This window comes from Coregonus lavaretus, assembly GCF_964263955.1.
Source record: "Coregonus lavaretus genome assembly, chromosome: 21".
NCBI lineage: Eukaryota > Metazoa > Chordata > Actinopteri > Salmoniformes > Salmonidae > Coregonus > Coregonus lavaretus.
The window spans coordinates 23,521,792-23,542,149 of NC_140008.1; the positions used below are offsets into that span (position 1 = coordinate 23,521,792).

The window sequence follows — 20,358 nt, forward strand, 5'->3', positions numbered from 1 at the left end:
TGAAATATGGATAAATATGATTTGTGGTCAGGCAAGATAGACAGCAGCGTTAAGTATGGCATAAATACAGGAGTGTATACAACCACACATCATAGTAAATGAACCGAATACGACCAGGCTCAATTTTAAGTTCCTTACAATTCAGCATCACTAAAACCCATGAGCTAAAGGAGTGTTGTTGGATAGACATCTGAAATAGGCCTAGACTGGCTACATATTCATAGTCAAATGAAGACAAATGTAAAACTCAATAATATACAGTACAACCGTTATCCAGCCCTTTTCTGAGTCATAGCAGGTCTGTCCTAAACTTAAGTATTATTGATTTGGTTGTGTTTTAGCTCCTGTTGTGTAACATGAAGAAAATATCAATCTAGCAGAACAAGCACGTTTGCATAAAACAAGCTGATTTTATTCAGCCAATGACAAGCCATGACTATTAATGGATAGCTTTTAATAGTGCTGCCTTACAAAGATAAACAGCGATAAAGACAGTTAGGATAATTTACACGGCACTTACAGCACTAGTATACAAATAAATCTGGGAAATTCCTGCAGTTGCTTTTGCAAAGATGACAAACACAAGCACAAATGCCATTATCATCGATCTGAGGCTTCTATTACAAACTTCTTGAAGGCAACAATTCTATGTTCTTTCTGAAGGAAAGGACTAAATTAACATGTAAATAAATATTTGGTTCAGACTAAACTTAATCTTGGACATCAAGACAGGATATCTTTCTCCTCAAATTATAGTTTATTTGAATGATGAGCAATGGCTGCCATGACAGTGTAGCTTTAAAGGGGTTTGAGTCACAGAGAGGCTTTTCAATGACAACTTCAAGGTTGTTATTCTGTTTTAAGTGAAATTAGGTTATTTTCACTGGGTCATTATAGCAGAAATTAGATAGTTCACATATAATTAAAGCGAGGGAGGGTCATTAACAGGATATTGGCCTCAGTGCCTGTTGAGGTGTTGCTTAAAGAACATTCTGGTAAGAAGAATCATATAGACACTTGTCTGTGGAGCAGCTTTGATCACTATCACCTCGAGTAGCAGCAGACGGCAACGCGTGTTATCATGCACTAAACACAAGGCTTTGCAACAGAGACTTATCGAGTTCTCTTGAAGATATTAGAGGGATGCTTTTTAACAGCAGAGCTGGGATTTTGCTTACTTTTGAATTCCAAGCAATACTGTTCTGGGGACGAGCAAGCAGATTGCATTAAGTTTTGGCCAGTACAACAACATGCCATTGCTTTTAGCTCCCATACTGGGGAGAGTAAGAGGGACAGAGAGAGAGGAAAGTGCTCCAGCTCATCCCTGTAACAACCCTTGGCCATCTGTCACTAATGGTGTTAGAGAGGCGACTTGTAAAAATGCATAAACGTTAAGTAAAGAAGGTTGAGTGATATGGGCTGCGATTTGAGAGGAGGCACTGTCAAAAGTGAAAAGCTCAGAGAAAATTGAGGCCCATTAATGGAAACATAATGGGCTTAGTGTCACAGTTGTGCAGACATGCCCATGGAGTCTGACGTCACCGACTCCTACCTCAACGCGATTCAGGAAATTACTGGAAGATGGGCGAAACAGCCTTTTAAAATATACCAACAGTATAATTCCTGGTTGTGTAGGGAATGCATAGCAAGCTGAGGGTCATAAGAGCTTTCTCTCTCTCAGTGATACCGCAAGAGAGCAGACTGTCTGGGCTGGGCCATCTCTGTTCTGTATACTGGGGCCATGGTGACTGACTGACAGACAGCAGTCAGCCTGGCCAGGCCTCTTTTTGGTGACTGTTATTTAATGCCTCATGTTCAGGGAGATTTCAAGAGAAAGAGGGATTACAGCTTGTCCCCATTGTTTGTTCAAATATGCATTAGCTTCTTTATCAAGCGGTGGTTAAGAGCTGAGATTCCAGATTGAGTATTCTCATCTGGTTGGAGGGAGGGGGTGCTAAAGAGACTGCTCTGATCAGAAGGGCTTACAAAAAACTAAAGCAGATTTGGAGGCAGCCCATGTGTTGGCTATTTGGAGAACATCCAAATATATTTTAAGTGACATAACAGAGAGTGTGGGTATGTGGGGTGGGCCAATTGAGACAGAATGTGCTAGGTAAACAGTTCACTCAAATGAAGAGGCCTGGCCAGGCGATGTCTGTGCTATATACAGTTGAAGTCGGAAGTTTACATACACTTAGGTAGGAGTCATTAAAACTAGTTTTTCAACCACTCCACAAATTTCTTGTTAACAAACTATAGTTTTGGCAAGTCGGTTAGGACATCTACTTTGTGCATGACACAAGTAATTTTTCCAACAATTGTTTACAGACAGATTATTTCACTTATAATTCACTGTATCACAATTCCAGTGGGTCAGAAGTTTACATACACTAAGTTGACTGTGCCTTTAAACAGCTTGGACAATTCCAGAAAATGATGTCATGGCTTTAGAAGCTTCTGATAGGCTAATTGACATAATTTCAGTCAATTGGATGTGTACCTGTGGATGTATTTCAAGGCCTACCTTCAAACTCAGTGCCTCTTTGCTTGACATCATGGGAAAATCAAAAGAAATCAGCCAAGACCTCAGAAAAAAATGTGTAGAACTCCACAGGTCTTGTTCATCCTTGGGAGCAATTTCCAAACGCCTGAAGGTACCACGTTCATCTGTACAAACAATAGTACACAAGTATAAACACCATGGGACCACGCAGCTGTCATACCGCTCAGGAAGGTGACGCGTTCTGTCTCCTAGAGATGAACGTACTTTGGTGCGAAAAGTGCAAATCAATCCCAGAACACAGCAAAGGACCTTGTGAAGATGCTGGAGGAAACCGGTACAAAAGTATCTATATCCACAGTAAAACAAATCCTATATTGACATAACCTGAAAGGCCTCTCAGCAAGGAAGAAGCCACTGCTCCAAAACCGCCATAAAAAAGCCAGACTACGGTTTGCAACTGCACATGGGGACAAAGATCATACTTTTTGGAGAAATGTCCTCTGGTCTGATGAAACAAAAATATAACTGTTTGGCTATAATGAAGGGGGTTGCTTGCATGCCGAAGAACACCATCCCAACCGTGAAGAACGGAGGTGGCAGCATCATGCTGTGGGTTGTGCTTTGCTGCATCATGAGGAAGGAAAATTATGTGGATATATTGAAGCAACATTTCAAGACATCAGTCAGGAAGTTAAAGATTGGTCGCAAATGGGACTTCCAAATGGACAATGACCCCAAGCATACTTCCAAAGTTGTGGCAAAATGGCTTAAGGACAACAAAGTCAAGGTATTGGCGTGGCCATCACAAAGCCCTGACCTCAATCCTATAGAACATTTGTGGGCAGAACTGAAAAAGCGTGTGCGAGCAACGAGGCCTACAAACCTGACTCAGTTACACCAGCTCTGTCAGGAGGAATGGGGCAAAATTCACCCAACTTATTGTGGGAACTTGTGGAAGGCTACCCGAAACGTTTGACCCAAGTTAAACAATTTAAAGGCAATGCTACCAAATACTAATTGAGTGTATGTAAACTTCTGACCCACTGGGAATGTGATGAAAGAAATAAAAGCTGAAATAAATCATTCTCTCTACTATTATTCTGACATTTCACATTCTTAAAATAAAGTGTTGATCCTAACTGACCTAAGACAGGGAATTTTTACTAGGATTAAATGTTAGGAATTGTGAAATTGTTTAAATGTATTTGGCTAAGGTGTATGTAAACTTCCGACTTCAACTGTAGTTGTTAGTCATTATGGGATAAAGTTGAACTTTTATTTCTCCATGCTCCATCTGAATATAAAATTGCATATTAGATGTTTATTTTTAGGACGCGTTTAAATATACATTTACATTGTCTTTTGCTTGTCAAGAATGATGTAAATGAAAAGGCTTAAAAAGCATTCTTCTGAATAATAAAATAAGTTTGACTTACTACTAGGGTAGAATGTCCATACGCTATCCCAATGTCTTTTAAAGATTTTTAATCAGCAAACACAAGACAACCAAAGGTAACACACAACATCTGAAAAAGTCAGAAGGAACTGAAGGATCCTCTTTTTGGTTGAACTTATTCATTTTTTAAATAGCAATGATGATGGATGGATTCCTTGGAATGTGACATGAGAGATGAAGTTGTGGTGTGTTGCACTGTCAGAGTGGGAAGACCATTGCACCTATCCGGTGTATATGACAATAAAAAACATAACATCATCATCATCATCATTACTGAGAGGGTTGGATGCTAGGTCTGGGGTGGGCACAGGCTAGAGGGGAGGAGAGGGAGGGGAGGGGATGGCGAAGCTGGGCCTAGCCATTGGAGGCAGTGTACTGGCGCAGCAGTGAGGATATGGTGCTGGATTCAGTGACCTCCTCGGGCAGAGAGCCCTCCTGGTCCTTAACGGAAGGGTCTGCCCCAGCCTGTAGAAGCAGCTCCACTATGTCAGCAAACTCACACGCAGACGCTGCAGGACAGAGAGGGGGAGGGGAGGAGGGAACAGAGTAGGGTAAGAGAGAATGAGAGCGAGAGTGGGGGGAGAGGAGAAAGGGAGAGAGAGGGGAAAGAGATATAATTGTGATGCACTTCAGAGGTAAAAGTATCCAGGGTTGACTACAGGTAACATGCCATGAAAGCAGCTATTTCCATATATCATTTTGGGCGGTATGACAAGAATATACACTTATCTGTATATCTTACAGTACCCAAAACACTAATTGAAAAGGATCACCTTCAAAAGGCTTCAAGGTCACTGGAGGAGACATGATGCACACAGCTACGTCTAAACCAGCCTCTAAGCACAGCTCATTGGTGTTTATATTCCTTACGTTTTTAACCTGAGTGCAGAAGTCAATGTAAAGCTCATATGGAGGCCCTGAACCTATGGTTGGCTGAAACACTCAATTTGTGCCAATTGGCAATTGGTGCCCCACTAAAAGGACTTGCAAGCTAGGCTAAGATATGAGGAGAGGGCTTGCATTTTCTTAAACCAGTTAGCGAGTCACAGCGCTGATGCACCTAGATTCCTTCGTGCTCTGAGTGTTTGTCTTTGCCAGTGTCAATCACTCTCTCCTCTTAAAGAGAGCCATCCTGCTCCTGTGTGATGGGCTGATTGACAGCAGGCCCTTTTAAACCTCCAGCCCAGAGGTGGCTAAGGTGCCGCCCGTTCTTAGCAGGGAGAAAAAAAAGGGGCTTGGTTATGTCAGATTCTAGTTTTTTTTTCTCCTTCTAAATTGTATTTTATTTTCCGGGCTGCGTGCACCGTGCGGGGCCTTGGGCTGTAAAAACCCTCATCCCCCCTGGGAGTCGTTGAGTAGGAGAACAATTTATAGTGTGCAGTAAACCCTCAATTAATCATTTGCCAGCCACTGTGGCCCAGTGTAAATAGAGGTGGAAATGAATTTTCATTCTCTGCTATTTGTCTCCTGGAGTTCATCGCTTATGTTTATTGGTCATTTTTTTATGCCCCATCCTCCTATCCCTGCCTGGTTTGGTGGCAGTGGTGGTGGTCTACTGTACGCCAGCCACGTGCCCAGTCCTCACACCGCAGCCACCCAGCCCAGCCGAGGGCCAGATGGTGTCCCCCCACACACACCAAGGGCTCAGAGGACATTGGGACCGCCCATGGGAGGGGGTCTTGAGAGTCTGAGGAGCACTGTTAATTTCCTTGGGGAGACCTGGTGATTATTACACACAAACCCTCCATACGCACAGATACAGACAGACACACACAGATAGACCATAGTATAGACACACACACACCCTCTAACACTGACAGAGAGAGATGGAGAGAGGGAGGGATGAAAGAGACGCTGATGGATGAAAGGCACCTGAGATAGCAACAGCAGTAAAAGAGGGAGAAGAGAGGGGGATGAGAAAGAGGGAGAAGAGAGGGAGAGGGGGACAGATGCAGGGCCAAGAGAGCAGATGGTTCATGGTTCCCCATCCATCCTCATACAACTGTTCACACTCATAAACAGATGCAATTTACATTACATGTACATACACTACTGTTCAAAAGTTTGTGGTCACTTAGAAATGTCCTTGTTTTCCATGAAAACATACATGAAATGAGTTTGAATAGGAAATATAGCAAAATGCATAGGAAATGTAGTCATTGACAAGGTTAGAAATAATGATTTTTAATAGAAATAATAATTGTGTCCTTCAAACTTTGCTTTCGCCAAACAATCCTCCATTTGCAGAAATTACAGCCTTGCAGACCTTTGGCATTCTAGTTGTCAATTTGATGAGGTAATCTAAAGAGATTTCACCCCATGCTTCCTGAAGCACCTCCCACAAGTTGGATTGGCTTGATGGGCACTTCTTACGTACCATACGGTCAAGCTGCTCCCACAACAGCTCAATAGGGTTGAGATCCGTTGACTGTCCTGGCCACTCCATTATAGACAGAATACCAGCTGACTGCTTCTTCCCTAAAAAGTTATTGCATAGTTTGGAGCTGTGCTTTGGGTCCTGCTGTAGGAGGAAATTGGCTCCAATCAAGCACAGGGTATGGCAGGCGTTGCAAAATGGAGTGATAGCCTTCCTTCTTCAAGATCCCTTTTACCCTGTACAAATCTCCCAGTTTACCACCACCAAAGCACCCCCAGACCATCACATTGCCTCCACCATGCTTGACTGATGGCATCAAGCACTCCTCCAGCATCTTTTCATTTGGTCTGCGTCTCACAAATGTTCTCCTTTGTGATCCGAACACCTCAAACTTCGATTCGTCTGCCCAGAACACTTTTTTCCAATCTTCCTCTGTCCAGTGTCTGTGTTATTTTGCCCATATTAATCTTTTCTTTTTATTGGCCAGTCTGAGATATGGCTTTTTCTTTGCAACTCTGCCTAGAAAGTCAGCATCCCGGAGTCGCCTCTTCACTGTTGACGTTGAGACTGGTGTTTTGCGGGTACTATTTAATGAAGCTGCCAGTTGAGGACCTGTGAGGCGTCTGTTTCTCAAACTAGACACTAATGTATTTGTCCTCTTGCTCAGTTGTGCACCGGGGCCTCCCACTCCCTTTTCTATTCTGGTTAGAGCCAGTTTGCGCTGTTCTGTGAAGGTTGTAGTACACAGCGTTGTATGAGATCTTCAGTTTCTTGGCAATTTCTCGCATGGAATAGCCTTCATTTCTCAGAACAAGAATAGACTGACGAGTTTCAGAAGAAAGTTCTTTGTTTCTGGCCATTTTGAACCCACAATTGCTGATGCTCCAGATACTCAACTAGTCTCAAGAAGGCCAGTTTTATTGCTCCTTTAATCAGCACAACAGTTTTCAGCTGTGCTAACATAATTGCAAAAGGGTCTTCTAATGATCAATTAGCCTTTTAAAATGATAAACTTGGATTAGCAAACACAACGTGCCATTGGAACACAGGACTGATGGTTGCTGACAATGGGCCTCTGTATGCCTATGTAGATATTCCATAAAAAAATCAGCCGTTTCCAGCTACAATAGCCATTTACAACATTAACAATGTCTACACTGTATTTCTGATCAATTTGATGTTATTTTAATGGGCAAAAAAATTGCTTTTCTTTCGAAAACAAGGACATTTCTAAGTGACCCCAAACTTTTGAACGGTAGTGTACATACAAACACTCATACACAAACATAGCCTACATAGACATATTCATCCGGAAATCCAAATGAAAATTAAAATCTCTGATATCCGGAAGATTACCATAGTGTAGTGCTGTCTGGCCCTCATCATCCTGTGAAAAGAGAGTGAGAAATGTTAAGAAACCTGAGAAGAGCTAAAGACAAACAGGTCTAACTTACAGACCCATAACACAGTAATAGGGTATATTACATTTACATTTCAGTCATTTAGCAGACGCTCTTATCCAGAGCCACTTACAGTTATTTTTTAATGTTTCATACTGGCCCCCCGTGGGAATCGAACCCACAACCCTGGCGTTGCAAACGCCATGCTCTACCAACTGAGCTACATCCCTGTATATAAAACAAGTTTAATCATAGAGACAATAACCATTGCTCTGTTTGTCATAGAACAATGAAAGAACCTTAGCCTTGTCAGTTGTAAAGTTGTGGCTTGCAAACTTTGCAGTTGAGAAAACTATGTTATTACCTCTTGACTAAATCAAAAACCCAATAATTTCACCATAAAGAGGATAATGTGAAAATATGAAATATTGATCTCAACCTGAGCAAACGATTAAACCTTTCAACTTGAGAGAGACTCTATAGCAGCCTGAGCCAGTGGAACCAATGGCATTAGCCCAGTATCCACCCGAGCCCTGGCTGAGCCCTCTCTGAGCCCTCCCTGCCACATGTTAACACAATGTGGCCAATGGGCCGGGCAGAGCAGGCAGACCTCCGTGCTCAAAAGGCTCAGAGGGAGGGTGACACGGCCAGGGTCGAGGAACAAAGCCTGGGCGTCTCTCGTCATTGTCCTGGGGTGAGAACGTGCTAAATGCATTACCCATGGAGGCTGTCCCATCACACAATGGTCTTGGTACAAAGGAGCAGTCTGCCCTGAGCACAGCCACCGTTTGGGACAAATTGAAGTGGTGTCTATGGTCTGTGACCGGAGCTGAGCTGATATGAAGAAAGACAATATTTAGGACAGGGGTCAGCGGGGGTGGAAATCCTGTGGACTATGTGTGCAGGCGGCATGAGACCGGGAGTGAGGTCAGTGTAACTCTTGACAGAGTATGACACGCATCATCAAGGGGGATTCAGCTCCAGTTTGCCTTTTCACCCCATAATGATGACAAACTGCAATATTGTTGTCACCAGCTAGCTGCAGGATCAGATGAGAACAATTAGAATACCTCCAGTCACTGAGCTAACTGGCTAATTCTTTAGAATCAGAATCACCTTTACTCGCCAATACATTTACATATCCTGAATTTGACTTAGTGAATAGGTGCTGCCAGCAATAGACATTGTACAAACAGGGTCCCGTGTGCCTCAGTTGGCAGAGCATGGCGCTTGCAACACCAGGGTTGTGGGTTCGACTCCCACGGGGGACCAGCACGGAGAAAAAAAGTATGAAATGTATGCACTCACTACTGTAAGTCGCTCTGGATAAGAGCGTCTGCTAAATAACTAAAATGTAAATGTTAGAATACAGATGTCAACATACAATATAAATACAGTAAAGATAAAACTCTGGAGTATAGTCTGATTACAGTGGGAATACAATTGAATCGTGAATAATGATGAGTGAGAAAGTTACACGCACAAATATCATACCCCCCCAAAAATGCTAACTTCCCCTGTTATTGTAATGGTGAGAGGTTAGCATGTCTTGGGGGTATGATATTTGTGTGTCTAACTTTCTCACTTATCATTATTAACGATTAATTCAGGACTATCCTTAATCATGGTAGCATCCACATTAATGTAGAAGTGTTTAGAAACATCCTATTCTTATTTACAATAAAAGTGACTCCAAAATAACACAATACATTATTTACCATTCATTTCTATTGGGCACAAAATAATCTGAAACACAAACAGCAAATGCATCCAACAAGTTTGTAGAGTCACAAGCTTGATGTAAATCATTGTGTGATAGAAATATGGGACCAAATACTAAACTTTTGACTACTTCAATACACATAAGTAAATTTGTCCCAATACTTCTGGTCCCCTAAAATGGAGGGCACTATGTACAAAAAGTGCTGTAATTTCTAAACGGTTCACCCGATATGGATGAAAATACTCTCAAATTAAAGCTGACAGTCTGCACGTTAACCTCATATCATTTCAAAACAACAAAAAATGTGTCACTGTCCCAATACTTTTGTAGCCCACTGTATATACAGTGCATATACAGTGTTGTGCAGACGTGTACATAGTGCAAATGCAGTCTAGTGCAGATTAGTATTTGAGGATATTGATGACAAGGTGCAGTCATTGTCTCAATGCAAAGTCACTTAATCCCTTACGAAAAGTTACTTAATCAACTGTTCAGGTGGCGGGCCGTTTTGGTCATGATTGACCTAAACTGTCTGCCAGAGCGGAATCTTTGAAATATAAGGGTTGGTTGGGTTGGCGATGATCTTACCTGCACGCTTCCTTGTCCTGAAGGCGTGCAGGTCCTTGACAGGCGATGACCTTCTCCGCAGACCGGACGATGCGCTGCAGTTTGCCCTTGCAGCGGGCAGACACAGACCCAAACGGTGATAGAAGAGGTGAGGATGGACTCAATGAAGACGTAAAGAACCGAACCAGAACTGTCAGAGAGAGTTTGAGTTTCCTCAGCTGGCGCAGACAGTACATCCTCTGTCGAGCCTTCTTGGTCACCACTGTGATGTTGTCCTCCCACTTGAGGTTGCTGCAGACAATGGTTCCCAGGAATTTGAATGATTTGGCCGTGCTGAAGGCAGAGCCATCAATCTCGAGGGGGAGAGATGGCGGGCGGCATTTCCTGAAGTCAACCACCATCTTCACGGCTTTGACTGTGTGGAGTTCCATGTTGTTGCGAGGTAAGGTCTAAGGCTTTCAAAACCTGACTATCAGCCTCCAGCATAGCCGCAGGAACAGCCTTTCTGTTACTTATAGATATAATTAAGTGTACAGTACATTCGGAAAGTATTCAGACCACTTGACTTATTCCACATTTTGTTACATTATAGCCTTATTCTAAAATGGATTCAATTGTGTTGTTTCCCTCAATCTACACACAATACCCCATAATGACAAAGAAAAACAGGTTTTTCAAAATTTTTGCAAGTGTAATAAAAATAAACAACGGAAATATCCCATTTACATAAGTATTCAGACCTTTTAGCAGCGATTACAGCTTTGAGTCTTCTTGGGTATGACGCTATAAACTTGGCACAACTGTATTTGGGGAGTTTCTCCCATTCCTCTCTACAGATCGTCTCAAGCTCGGTCAGGTTGGATGGGGAGCGTCGCTGCACAGCTATTTTCAGGTCTCTCCAGAGATGTTCAATCGGGTTCAAGTCTGGGCTCTGGCTGGGCCACTCAAGGACATTCAGAGACTTGTCCCGAAGCCACTCCTGCGTTGTCTTGGCTGTGTGCTTAGGGTCGTTGTCTGGTTGGAAGGTGAACCTTCGCCCCAGTCTGAGGTCCTGAGCGCTCTGGAGCAGGTTTTCATCAAGGATCTCTCTGTACTTTGCCCCGTTTATCTTTCCCTTGACCCTGACTAGTCTCCCAGTCCCTGCCGCTGAAAAACATCCCCACAGCATGATGCTGCCACCACCATGCTTCACCGTAGGGATGGTGACAGGCTTCCTCCAGACGTTACGCTTGGCATTTAAGCCAAAGAGTTCAATCTTGGTTTCATCAGACCAGAGAATCTTGTTTCTCCTGGTCTGAGAGTTCTTTAGGTGCCTTTTGGCAAACTCCAAACGGGCTGTCATGTGTCTTTTACTGAGGAGCGACTTCCGTCTGGCCACTCTACCATAAAGGCCTGATTGGTGGATTGCTGCAGAGATGGTTGTCCTTCTGGAAGGTTCTCCCATCTCCAAAGAGGAACTCTGGAGCTCTGTCAGAGTGGCCATCGGGTTCTTGGTCACCTCCCTGACCAAGGCCCTTCTCCCCCGATTGTTCAGTTAGGCAGGGCAGCCAGCTCTAGGAAGAGTCTTGGTGGTTCCATTCAATGCTGCAGAAATGTTTTGGTACCCTTCCCCAGATCTGTGCCTCGACACAATCCTGTCTCGGAGCTCTACGGACAATTCCTTCGACCTCATGGCTTGGTTTTTGCTCTGACATGCACTGTCAACTGTGGGACCTTACATAGACAGGTGTGTGCCTTTCCAAATCATGTTCAATCAATTGAATTTACCACAGGTGGACTCCAATCAAGTTGTAGAAACTCAAGGATGATCAATGGAAACAGGATGCACCTGAGCTCAATTTCGAGTCTCATGGCAAAGTTATTTTTTATATATCTGCAAACATTTCTAAAAACCTGTTTTCGCTTTGTCATTATGGGGTATTATGTGTAGATTAATGAGGAAAACAATTAATTTAATCAATTTTAGTATAAGGCTGTAACGTAACAAAATGTGGAAAAAGTCAAGGGGTCTGAATACTTTCCGAATACACTGTATAACCCCAATCAGACCATATTAGGCACCATTAAATATCTGCAAATGTATGGGTTTAAAGTACAAGTTCAATTGCCAAGGCAGCAGCTACTCTTCCTGGAGTCCAGCAAAAATTAAGGCAGTAATATACATTATAATAAAAAAATTTAACATATTTAACCCAAGAAAGTTATTGGTCAACTGCAAAACATACAGAATGCTGCAGCACGGGTACTGACCAAGACCAGATGGAGAGCACACATTACACCGGTTTTAAGGTCTCTGCACTAGCTGCCTGTGACTTTTATAATTAATTTGAAGATTCTTCTATTGGTTTTTAAATCAATCCACGATTGTGCACCCCAATACATGTCAGACATGCTTTTAAGTTACAGTGCCTTCGGAAAGTATTCAGACCCCTTGACCTTTTCCACATTTTGTTTGGTTAAAGCCTTATTCTAAAATTGATTTCAATCTACACACAATACCCCATAATGATGAAGCAAAAACAGGATTTTAGAAATGTTTGCTAATTTATTAAAAATAAAAAACTGAAATATCACATTTACATAAGTATTCATACCCTTTACTCAGTACTTCTTTGAAGCACCTTTGGCAGCGATTACAGCCTTGAGTCTTCTTGGGTATGACGCTACAAGCTTGGCACACCTGTATTTGGAGAGTTTCTCCCATTCTTCTCTGCAGATCCTCTCAAACTCTGTCAGGTTGCTGCACATCTATTTTCAGGTCTCTCCAGAGATGTTCGATCGGGTTCAATTTTTTTATTTATTTAATCAATTTTAGAATAAGGCTGTAATGTAACAAAATGTCGAAAAAGTCAAGGGGTCTGAATACCTTCCGAAGGCACTGTCTGTACCCAGTAGGTCCCTCAGGTCCTCTGCTGGCACTGGCCTTTTAACTATCCCAAAGCCTAGGACCAAGAGGCATGGAGAGGCAGCCTTTAGTTACTATGCCCCCAGCCTCTGGAATAGCCTGCCAGAGAACCTGAGCGGGGCCGAAACTGTGGACATATTTAAAAGAGATCTTAAAAAACACCTTTTTAGCTTTGCTTTTCCTTAGGGTGCTTTTTAGTCATTCAGTTTTTATTGTTATTCTTTAGTTTTTTATCTTCTTATGTTTGTTGTGTAGTAAATATTTGTTTTTATTTTCACTGTTTTTATTTGTTTTTTTCCTGTGAAGCACGTTGTGTTGCATTCCTGAAATGTGCTGTATAAATAAAGCTTGACTTGATTTGAATATCAGTAAATCCTATTTTTCTTAGCCTTTGGCCCTAGCCTATTAACCAGTGAAGACAACCATTAGTGGAACCAACCCAGTGTCAGACAAAGACTGTCGAACCATCCCAGAGCATGAGGGGGAGGGAGATCTCCTACGCTGCTTGATAAAAGGCTCTCTCCAACGATCCCAAAGTGAGATCCTATTGTTTGCCCTGAGCAGCCCCACTTCAGAGGCCTGCTGATTCCATTAGAGTTCAATTCCCCCAAGATGGATGCAAATGTCCTCAACCATAAATGGTCGGGAGAGACACAGGGTTTTCTTATGGTCTGCCTCGACGGTCCTGTTGAGTATTCAGTACAATGTCAGTGTTAGGTTTACTCAGCTAAAGCTGCAATATATCATGAATGGGTATTAATCCCACTTGATGTGCGAAGTATAATTATCAAATACACATAAAAGTACAAATCCGGACAATAAAAGCATGTCAGTGCGCAGACGGTCTCTCACACACTATAGTTGGTCTGTTGCCCTATACAATAGAGGCAGAGTGGCAGATGTTTAGTGCAAAGGCAGCGAGTGGGACCTTGATGCACACAAATACAGGAATAATTAAACTGTAAGGGGTTTAGGTCTTAATCTGCTCCAACTAATCTGGTGTTAGTCCCGGACGGCTCGGACAGCACGGTGTGTGCAGGGACACTCCCAGGGTATGACAGGGAGGACACATGCAAGAGTTGGCTCATACAGTACATGACACACACACACACACATACACAGACACATGGGGCGGCGTACAATTGGCCCAGGGTAGGGGAGGGATGTAGCTCAGTTGGTAGAGCATGGCGTTTGCAACGCCAGGGTTGTGGGTTTGATTCCCACGGGGGGCCAGTATGAAAAATAAAAATAATAATGTATGCACTCACTAACTGTAAGTCGCTCTGGATAAGAGCATCTGCTAAATGACTTAAATGTAAATGTAGGACACTGCAGGTTGGTGCACTACTGTGACTGACTAAAGGGTCCCTGTATGTTAGTGGAGGTGGGGGTCTGCCCTTTACAGGGCTCTTTAATGGGCTGCAGTGTGGAGGCTGTCTGGGAGCCAGAGGGTGGGTCCTCTCTCCTCTCAGCATTTACTAATGCTCCAAGAGGGGCTTGATGGAATCAGGGGAAATTGGATTGTCTCCCATTTGCTTTAGGAAAAAGGAGGAGACTTCCTAGCTGGAGGTAGCAGTTTTCTATGTAGCTCTCCATCCCATTACAGAAGCATATCAGAGCAAAGCTCTTTTTGAAAATGTCACCAAAGTTTTCCTTGCGTTGCAAAAATGCCTCGATGGATGTCAGCATACAGCTTCATAAAGCAGGATCCATAAAACAGATGAGAGGAATGAGTAGTAGGGGGAACATACATACTGGATCTAATGGCACAGAGGGCAATATGGTTTGGAGAGTTTCACCATGGAAATTAATTGGTCTATGTGTGTGATGGCAGTACTACAAAAAGACTCCTTACACAAATCTATCATTCCTTTTTTTCAGATTGAGAGTGGTATGTAACGTTTTTTGGATAGGTCTGCACAAGTGAACAAAACTATATATTTTTGTCTGGCTGCCTTTTTTTCTGTGTGTGCACAGATATAGGATCTTCATTTGATCACTCTTTTGTTGCTGAGAATTACATAAATTCAATGAAAACCTGCACTAACACATGGTTATATTAACAGTATTCCACTTTCCAGGTAGCCTCATTTTGACATGCTAATAGCCTATCCAACGAATAAGCAACATTATGGACTAAACATTAAAATCCTGTTGCTGTAGGATTATTTTACTGCGACAATATAGGTCAAATTCAAATCCTACATCTGTATGTTTGTGAGTCTATCAATATGTCCATCTCTGTTTATCGATTTGTTTGTAGCAGCCAAAACCCTGGAGGATGCGCCAATCAGATTACCCCTTGGAGGGGAGTGCTGGAATTTGCCTTCCTAGTAGCATGGGAGGAAAGAGGCTGCAGACAGAGAGAGAGAGCAAAATGTGAAAGGGACCATAAAACAGAGCGAAAGAGAGAAAGAAATGGTTACAAAACAAGATCTTTCCAGTACACCACAGCAAAGTAGGTTTGTGTCTACATGAGCCAGACAAATTCTGTAGAGAAAAAAGCTCTCTCAAATCCACTGCCATCTGTAGAACCTGCTGCAGCATGAGGCAACAGGCAGGGCTTGGGTTTGTGCTCTCCATGGCCAGCCATTAAAAGCTTTCTTGTTTTCATACCACAGCAATCCGGCAACTGCCCATGGCATATGGTAGGTGTGCTGAAAGCCATTGTGGGATTTCTATCCTTTAACACCATTCTCCAGCTAAATCTTCCTCTCTCTAACCGACGCCCCCATTCTCTCTCCCTCCCTCTCTCTCTCGCCCCCCCCCCCTCTCTCTCGCTCCACTGTCCCTGACAGCCACATTAAACAAGTGGGAAAAATGGACAAGCAATTATGATTTATGATCAATGCATGCAGCTGCAGCTGACTTTTATAATGACAATGGCGCTGAGGAGAAGGGAGAGAAAGGCTAGGGTGTCTCCAGGGCCTGCAGTGGGACTTGTAAAGGGAGCATCGATAGAATCCGCCGCCATTCATATGCAGATAGCATTATGATGAGCAGGTGCCATTAATCAGAGTCTCAGAAAGACAGACGAGAACGGGCTGATCCCGGATTATTCCAGGTCTCTGACGACCTGCTGCTGGGTACTCTATGGTACTGTCTCTGTTCTCTATGGTACTGTAAAGCAGATCACAGGACACATACAGCACACTGATGGGCTGAACAGATGTCTCCAGACCAAATACAGACACTCTACTGGTCACGACTGTTTGAAGTTCAAGACAGGAGTGGAGTTCTGTACTGCCAGTGATCGTTATATGTTACGGAGCGCATGAACTGGAATAAAAAAATATATATATTATCCGAATATCCATGATTTTCTTGTAAAAAGAGACAGCAGCGTTTGTTTATCTGGTTTTATGTGTGTGTGTGTGTGTGTGTGAATCTGCGACTCTGGGAATCCAGTGGTAAAGGGATCAGGAGAAAGGGGCACCCCTAATTGAATATGGGCCACCTCCCTGGGCAGTGAGTGTTAACCTTGCCATTCAGCGTGTGAGCTCTACCATGCTGGTGCAAATTAGCGCATCCCCAAAGTGTCCTTGAGGTGCCCGGGCCACCCCTCGCCTGCCTCCGGGCTCCACAGCAGGTCACCTCATGTGCCAATAAACTGCCTCACAGGCTTTCTAAAGCACACTGTAGTCTTTTATACAATTCCTGGAGAAGAGGAACCAGAGAGCCAAGACCACTCCACGAGGTCTGATGCTCTTCTCAACTTCCTAATCAACTGAAACCGTTTGGAAATGGATCCTTACAACAATGTCTGCTGGAAACTACTGGGTTTCTGAGACCCAGATCTGTTTGTGTTTTGGTATTTAGATTGAGGTTGATTAAAACCAGTCTGGGGTTGATTTCTAAAGGACCACAACCACAGTGTGCCCACTGCAAGAAAGCAGACAAACATGCATGGAAATCAATACTCTGTTTACCATGCTTTAGTGTCAGAGGATACATTTTTCTCCACAGGTTCTCTGTGATTCTGGAGGATGGGAAAGGAAAAAGGAAAGACTATATATTTTTTTACATCTCCCTTCTTTTCTTCCTCGCGTATACTGTACTTCTCTTCCTCCCCCGCCACCGCTCTCCCCCTTTCTCTCTGTTTCTTATCTCTCTCTCCCTCCCCCATCTCTCCTTCCCCTCCTCTCCCACTGCTCTTGCTTGCTCCCGAGGGACTCCTCAGAATCCATTAGCATGGGTTAGAGTGGCAGGGAATTAACATAGGTGAGCTCCAAGTCGAGTGGATCATCAATGATGTTTAAAAAGAAATATCTAAAAGAAATAAATACATAAAAGAGTGTCATATGAAAATCAATGGCCAGGCAGCAGGCATTTGGGAGAGAGGCCCATAGAGTGGGGTTGAGTACTAACTGGACCCTGAAGAGGAAAACAGTCCCTTTGTTTTCTCGCTCTCCATCAGTAAGCAGCTGAGGACAGCTTTAAATGCTCAGTGCAATTTATGTGGATGGTTAAAAAAGATGAAAGACATTGTTGAGTGTACAAATTGTGAGAAGCCAATAAGAAAGGTAGCTACAACACTAACTGCAAAGAGGGACTTTTCTTCTTACCTGCAGCAGGAATATGAGTCAAGTAGCTATTTCTTTACACAGTGCTTCATACAATAAATCCATATCTGTGCACTATCCCACTGGGACTTTTTAAATGGTTGTGGGGCCGTTTTACTTTCATTTAAACATGTGTCATATAACCTCTGCTTGCAAGTATAAATGTCAAATGTTCTGTATGAGTGGTGTAATTTCACACTATACGTCTGTGTGTGGCTGAGCAGAGTGGTTATGTAGAAGGGTTGCTAATGCATATGTTATATTAGAAATAACATTGTAATACCCTATCAAAAGTAAACAGTTGCTTATTACAACTCCTACGATTCCCTTCTGTTGGCACATGATGTAAAGAGCTGTCAAACTGAGTTTCTATAGACCCCTCTTTTATTAAGAAAGCAAACACACAAAACATGTTCTTCCACAAAACAGGGCAATTACCTTTGGCCAAGGTAAAGAAAACATTTCCACCCCCAGCCACTAAAAAGGCCTGAGTGAGTACTGAGCAGTGGCTTGGGAGAGGGTGCAGATTTGAAACGCTGGGACGATTCATTACAGTTTGTCAATGGCCCTATTAAAAGAGAGGAAGCAGGGCTGGCTTTCTGAAATATCTGTATTAATGTGTGCACTGAGCCGTAGGTGTGTGACCCGTGTGCTGTAGCTGGGCCGTGCAGACGAGATTTATTCCTGCCTATGCGGGAACACTGCCATTCTCACGCAGCAGGCAACGGGCCTCCCCTCCCCTCCCCTCCCCCCAACACACACTGTTAAACTTATGACGAATTCCGTTAGATATTTATTATGACTCCGATGACTGAGCCATTTGTTATGGGAGGCCGTGCTGGGAAGGGGGAGGGATACAAACCTGTAATACTACTCCTGCAGTAGAATTTCAATCAGCCGCTGTTGTTCGTGTGTGTGTGTGTGTGTGTGTGTGCGCGTGTTTACTAGTTTAATAACCAAGGCAGTTGACACTGAGGTGGAGGACAGAGATGAGAATGTTCAGTACACTGGCCTGTATTGCTCTAATAAACAGACCCTGGCTTTGGACAGACCAGGAACATGGCTCCAATTCCTGATCTCATGTGGTCCCATGTAGCTCAGTTGGTAGAGCATGGCGTTTGCAACGCCAGGGTTGTGGGTTCGTTTCCCACGGGGGACCAGTATGAAAAAAATAAACATGTATGCAGTCACTAACTGTAAGTCGCTCTGGATAAGAGCGTCTGCTAAATGACTAAAATGTAAATGTAATGTTGATGCTATACAGTCCAGCTTCACACAGCTAAGGGTACAAAGCTGTGACAATTCTATTCACAATACATTCAAATATCAAATCCACACAGCATAGCATGGCATTGCCACTAACTAGGACGATGCAGCAAACATTTAATAACCCAAATAAAAAAACAGTTGACTTACTGGGAGAGAAGAGTTGTTCACAGTAAGACACTGGAAGAATGTCAATACTGCCATCATACAGTACTTAAGCCACTGCTTGAGGCTTCTGTGCAAGACATAATCCCTAGTCTTAGAGCCCTGCATTACGATGGATTTACTCTATACTGTAAAGAGACCACTGACATCAGGAACCTACAATCAAAGGATAGCCATATACAGTGCCTTCAGAAAGTAATCACACCACTTGACTTTACCACATTTTGTTATGTTACAGCTTCGATTTAAAATTGATTAAATTGAGATTTTGTGTCACTGGCCTACACGCAAAATCACATTATATCAAAGTGGAATTATGTTTAAAAATAATAGAAAATGAAAAGTTGAAAAGTCTTGAGTCGATAAGTATTCAAACCCTTTGTTATAACAAGCCTAAATAATTTCCGGAGTAGAAATTTGCTTAACAAGTCACATAAGTTGTATAGACTCGCTCTGTGTGCAATAATAGTTTTGAACATTTTTGAATGACTACCTCATCTCTGTACCCCAGACATACAATTATCCCTCAGTCAAGCAGTGAATTTCAAACACAGATTCAACCACAAAGACCAGGGAGGTTTTCCAATGCCTCGTAAAGAAGGCTACCTATTGGTAGATGGGTAAAAAAAAAAAAAAGCAGACATTGAATATCCCTTTGAGCATGGGGGTTATTAATTAATTAGACTTTGGATGGTGTATCAATACACCTAGTCACTACAAAGATACAGGTGTCCTTCCTAACTCAGTTGTCAGAGAGGAAGGAAACCACTCAGGGATTTCACCATGAAAGCCAACGGTGACTTTAAAAGAGTTAGAGAGTTTAATGGCTGTGATAGGAGAACACTGAGGATGGATCAACAACATTGTACTTACTCCACAATACGAACCTAATTGACAGAGTGGAAAGAAGGAAGCCTGAACAGAAAATACATATTCCAAAACATGCATCCTGTTTGCAATAAGGCACTAAAGTAAAACTGCAGAAAATGTGGCAAAGAAATTAACTTTATGTCCTGAATACAAAGCGTTATGTTTGGGGCAAATCCAACACAACACATCACTGAGTACCACTCTTCATTATTTCAAGCATGGTGGTGGCTGCATCATGTTATGGGTATGCAAGGACTAAGGAGTTTTTTTGGGGATAAAAAGAAACGGAATAGAGCTAAGCACAGGCAAAATTCTAGAGGAAAACCTGGTTCAGTCTGCTTTCCAACAGACACTGGGAGAAGAATGGCGCCGGAGAAGATGGCTGCCGTTTTACAGCCCTCTAACCAATTGTACTATTATGTGTGTTTTTCCGCGTTATTTGTAATTTATTTTGTACATAATGTTTCTGCCATCGTCTCTTATAACCAAAAATAGCTTCTGGATATCAGGACAGCGATTACTCACCTCGTATTGGACGAAGATTTTTTCTTCAACGAGGCGGCC

At 42.9% G+C, this 20,358-nt stretch overlaps 1 protein-coding gene across 1 annotated transcript in view; it reads right to left on the bottom strand.

The window, feature by feature from the left end:
- Window positions 1–3,971: 3,971 nt before the first annotated feature.
- LOC311148596 (acyl-CoA-binding domain-containing protein 6-like) overlaps window positions 3,972–20,358 on the bottom strand; it is a 44,714-nt gene continuing 28,327 nt past the window's right edge. The window contains exons 7-8 of the mRNA XM_084185577.1: window positions 7,693–7,723; window positions 3,972–4,468 (exon numbers count right to left, since the gene is read on the bottom strand). Coding sequence (XP_084041703.1) covers window positions 4,314–4,468; window positions 7,693–7,723 — 186 coding nt within the window. The 3' untranslated portion in view covers window positions 3,972–4,313. The remainder of the gene's footprint in view (window positions 4,469–7,692; window positions 7,724–20,358) is intronic.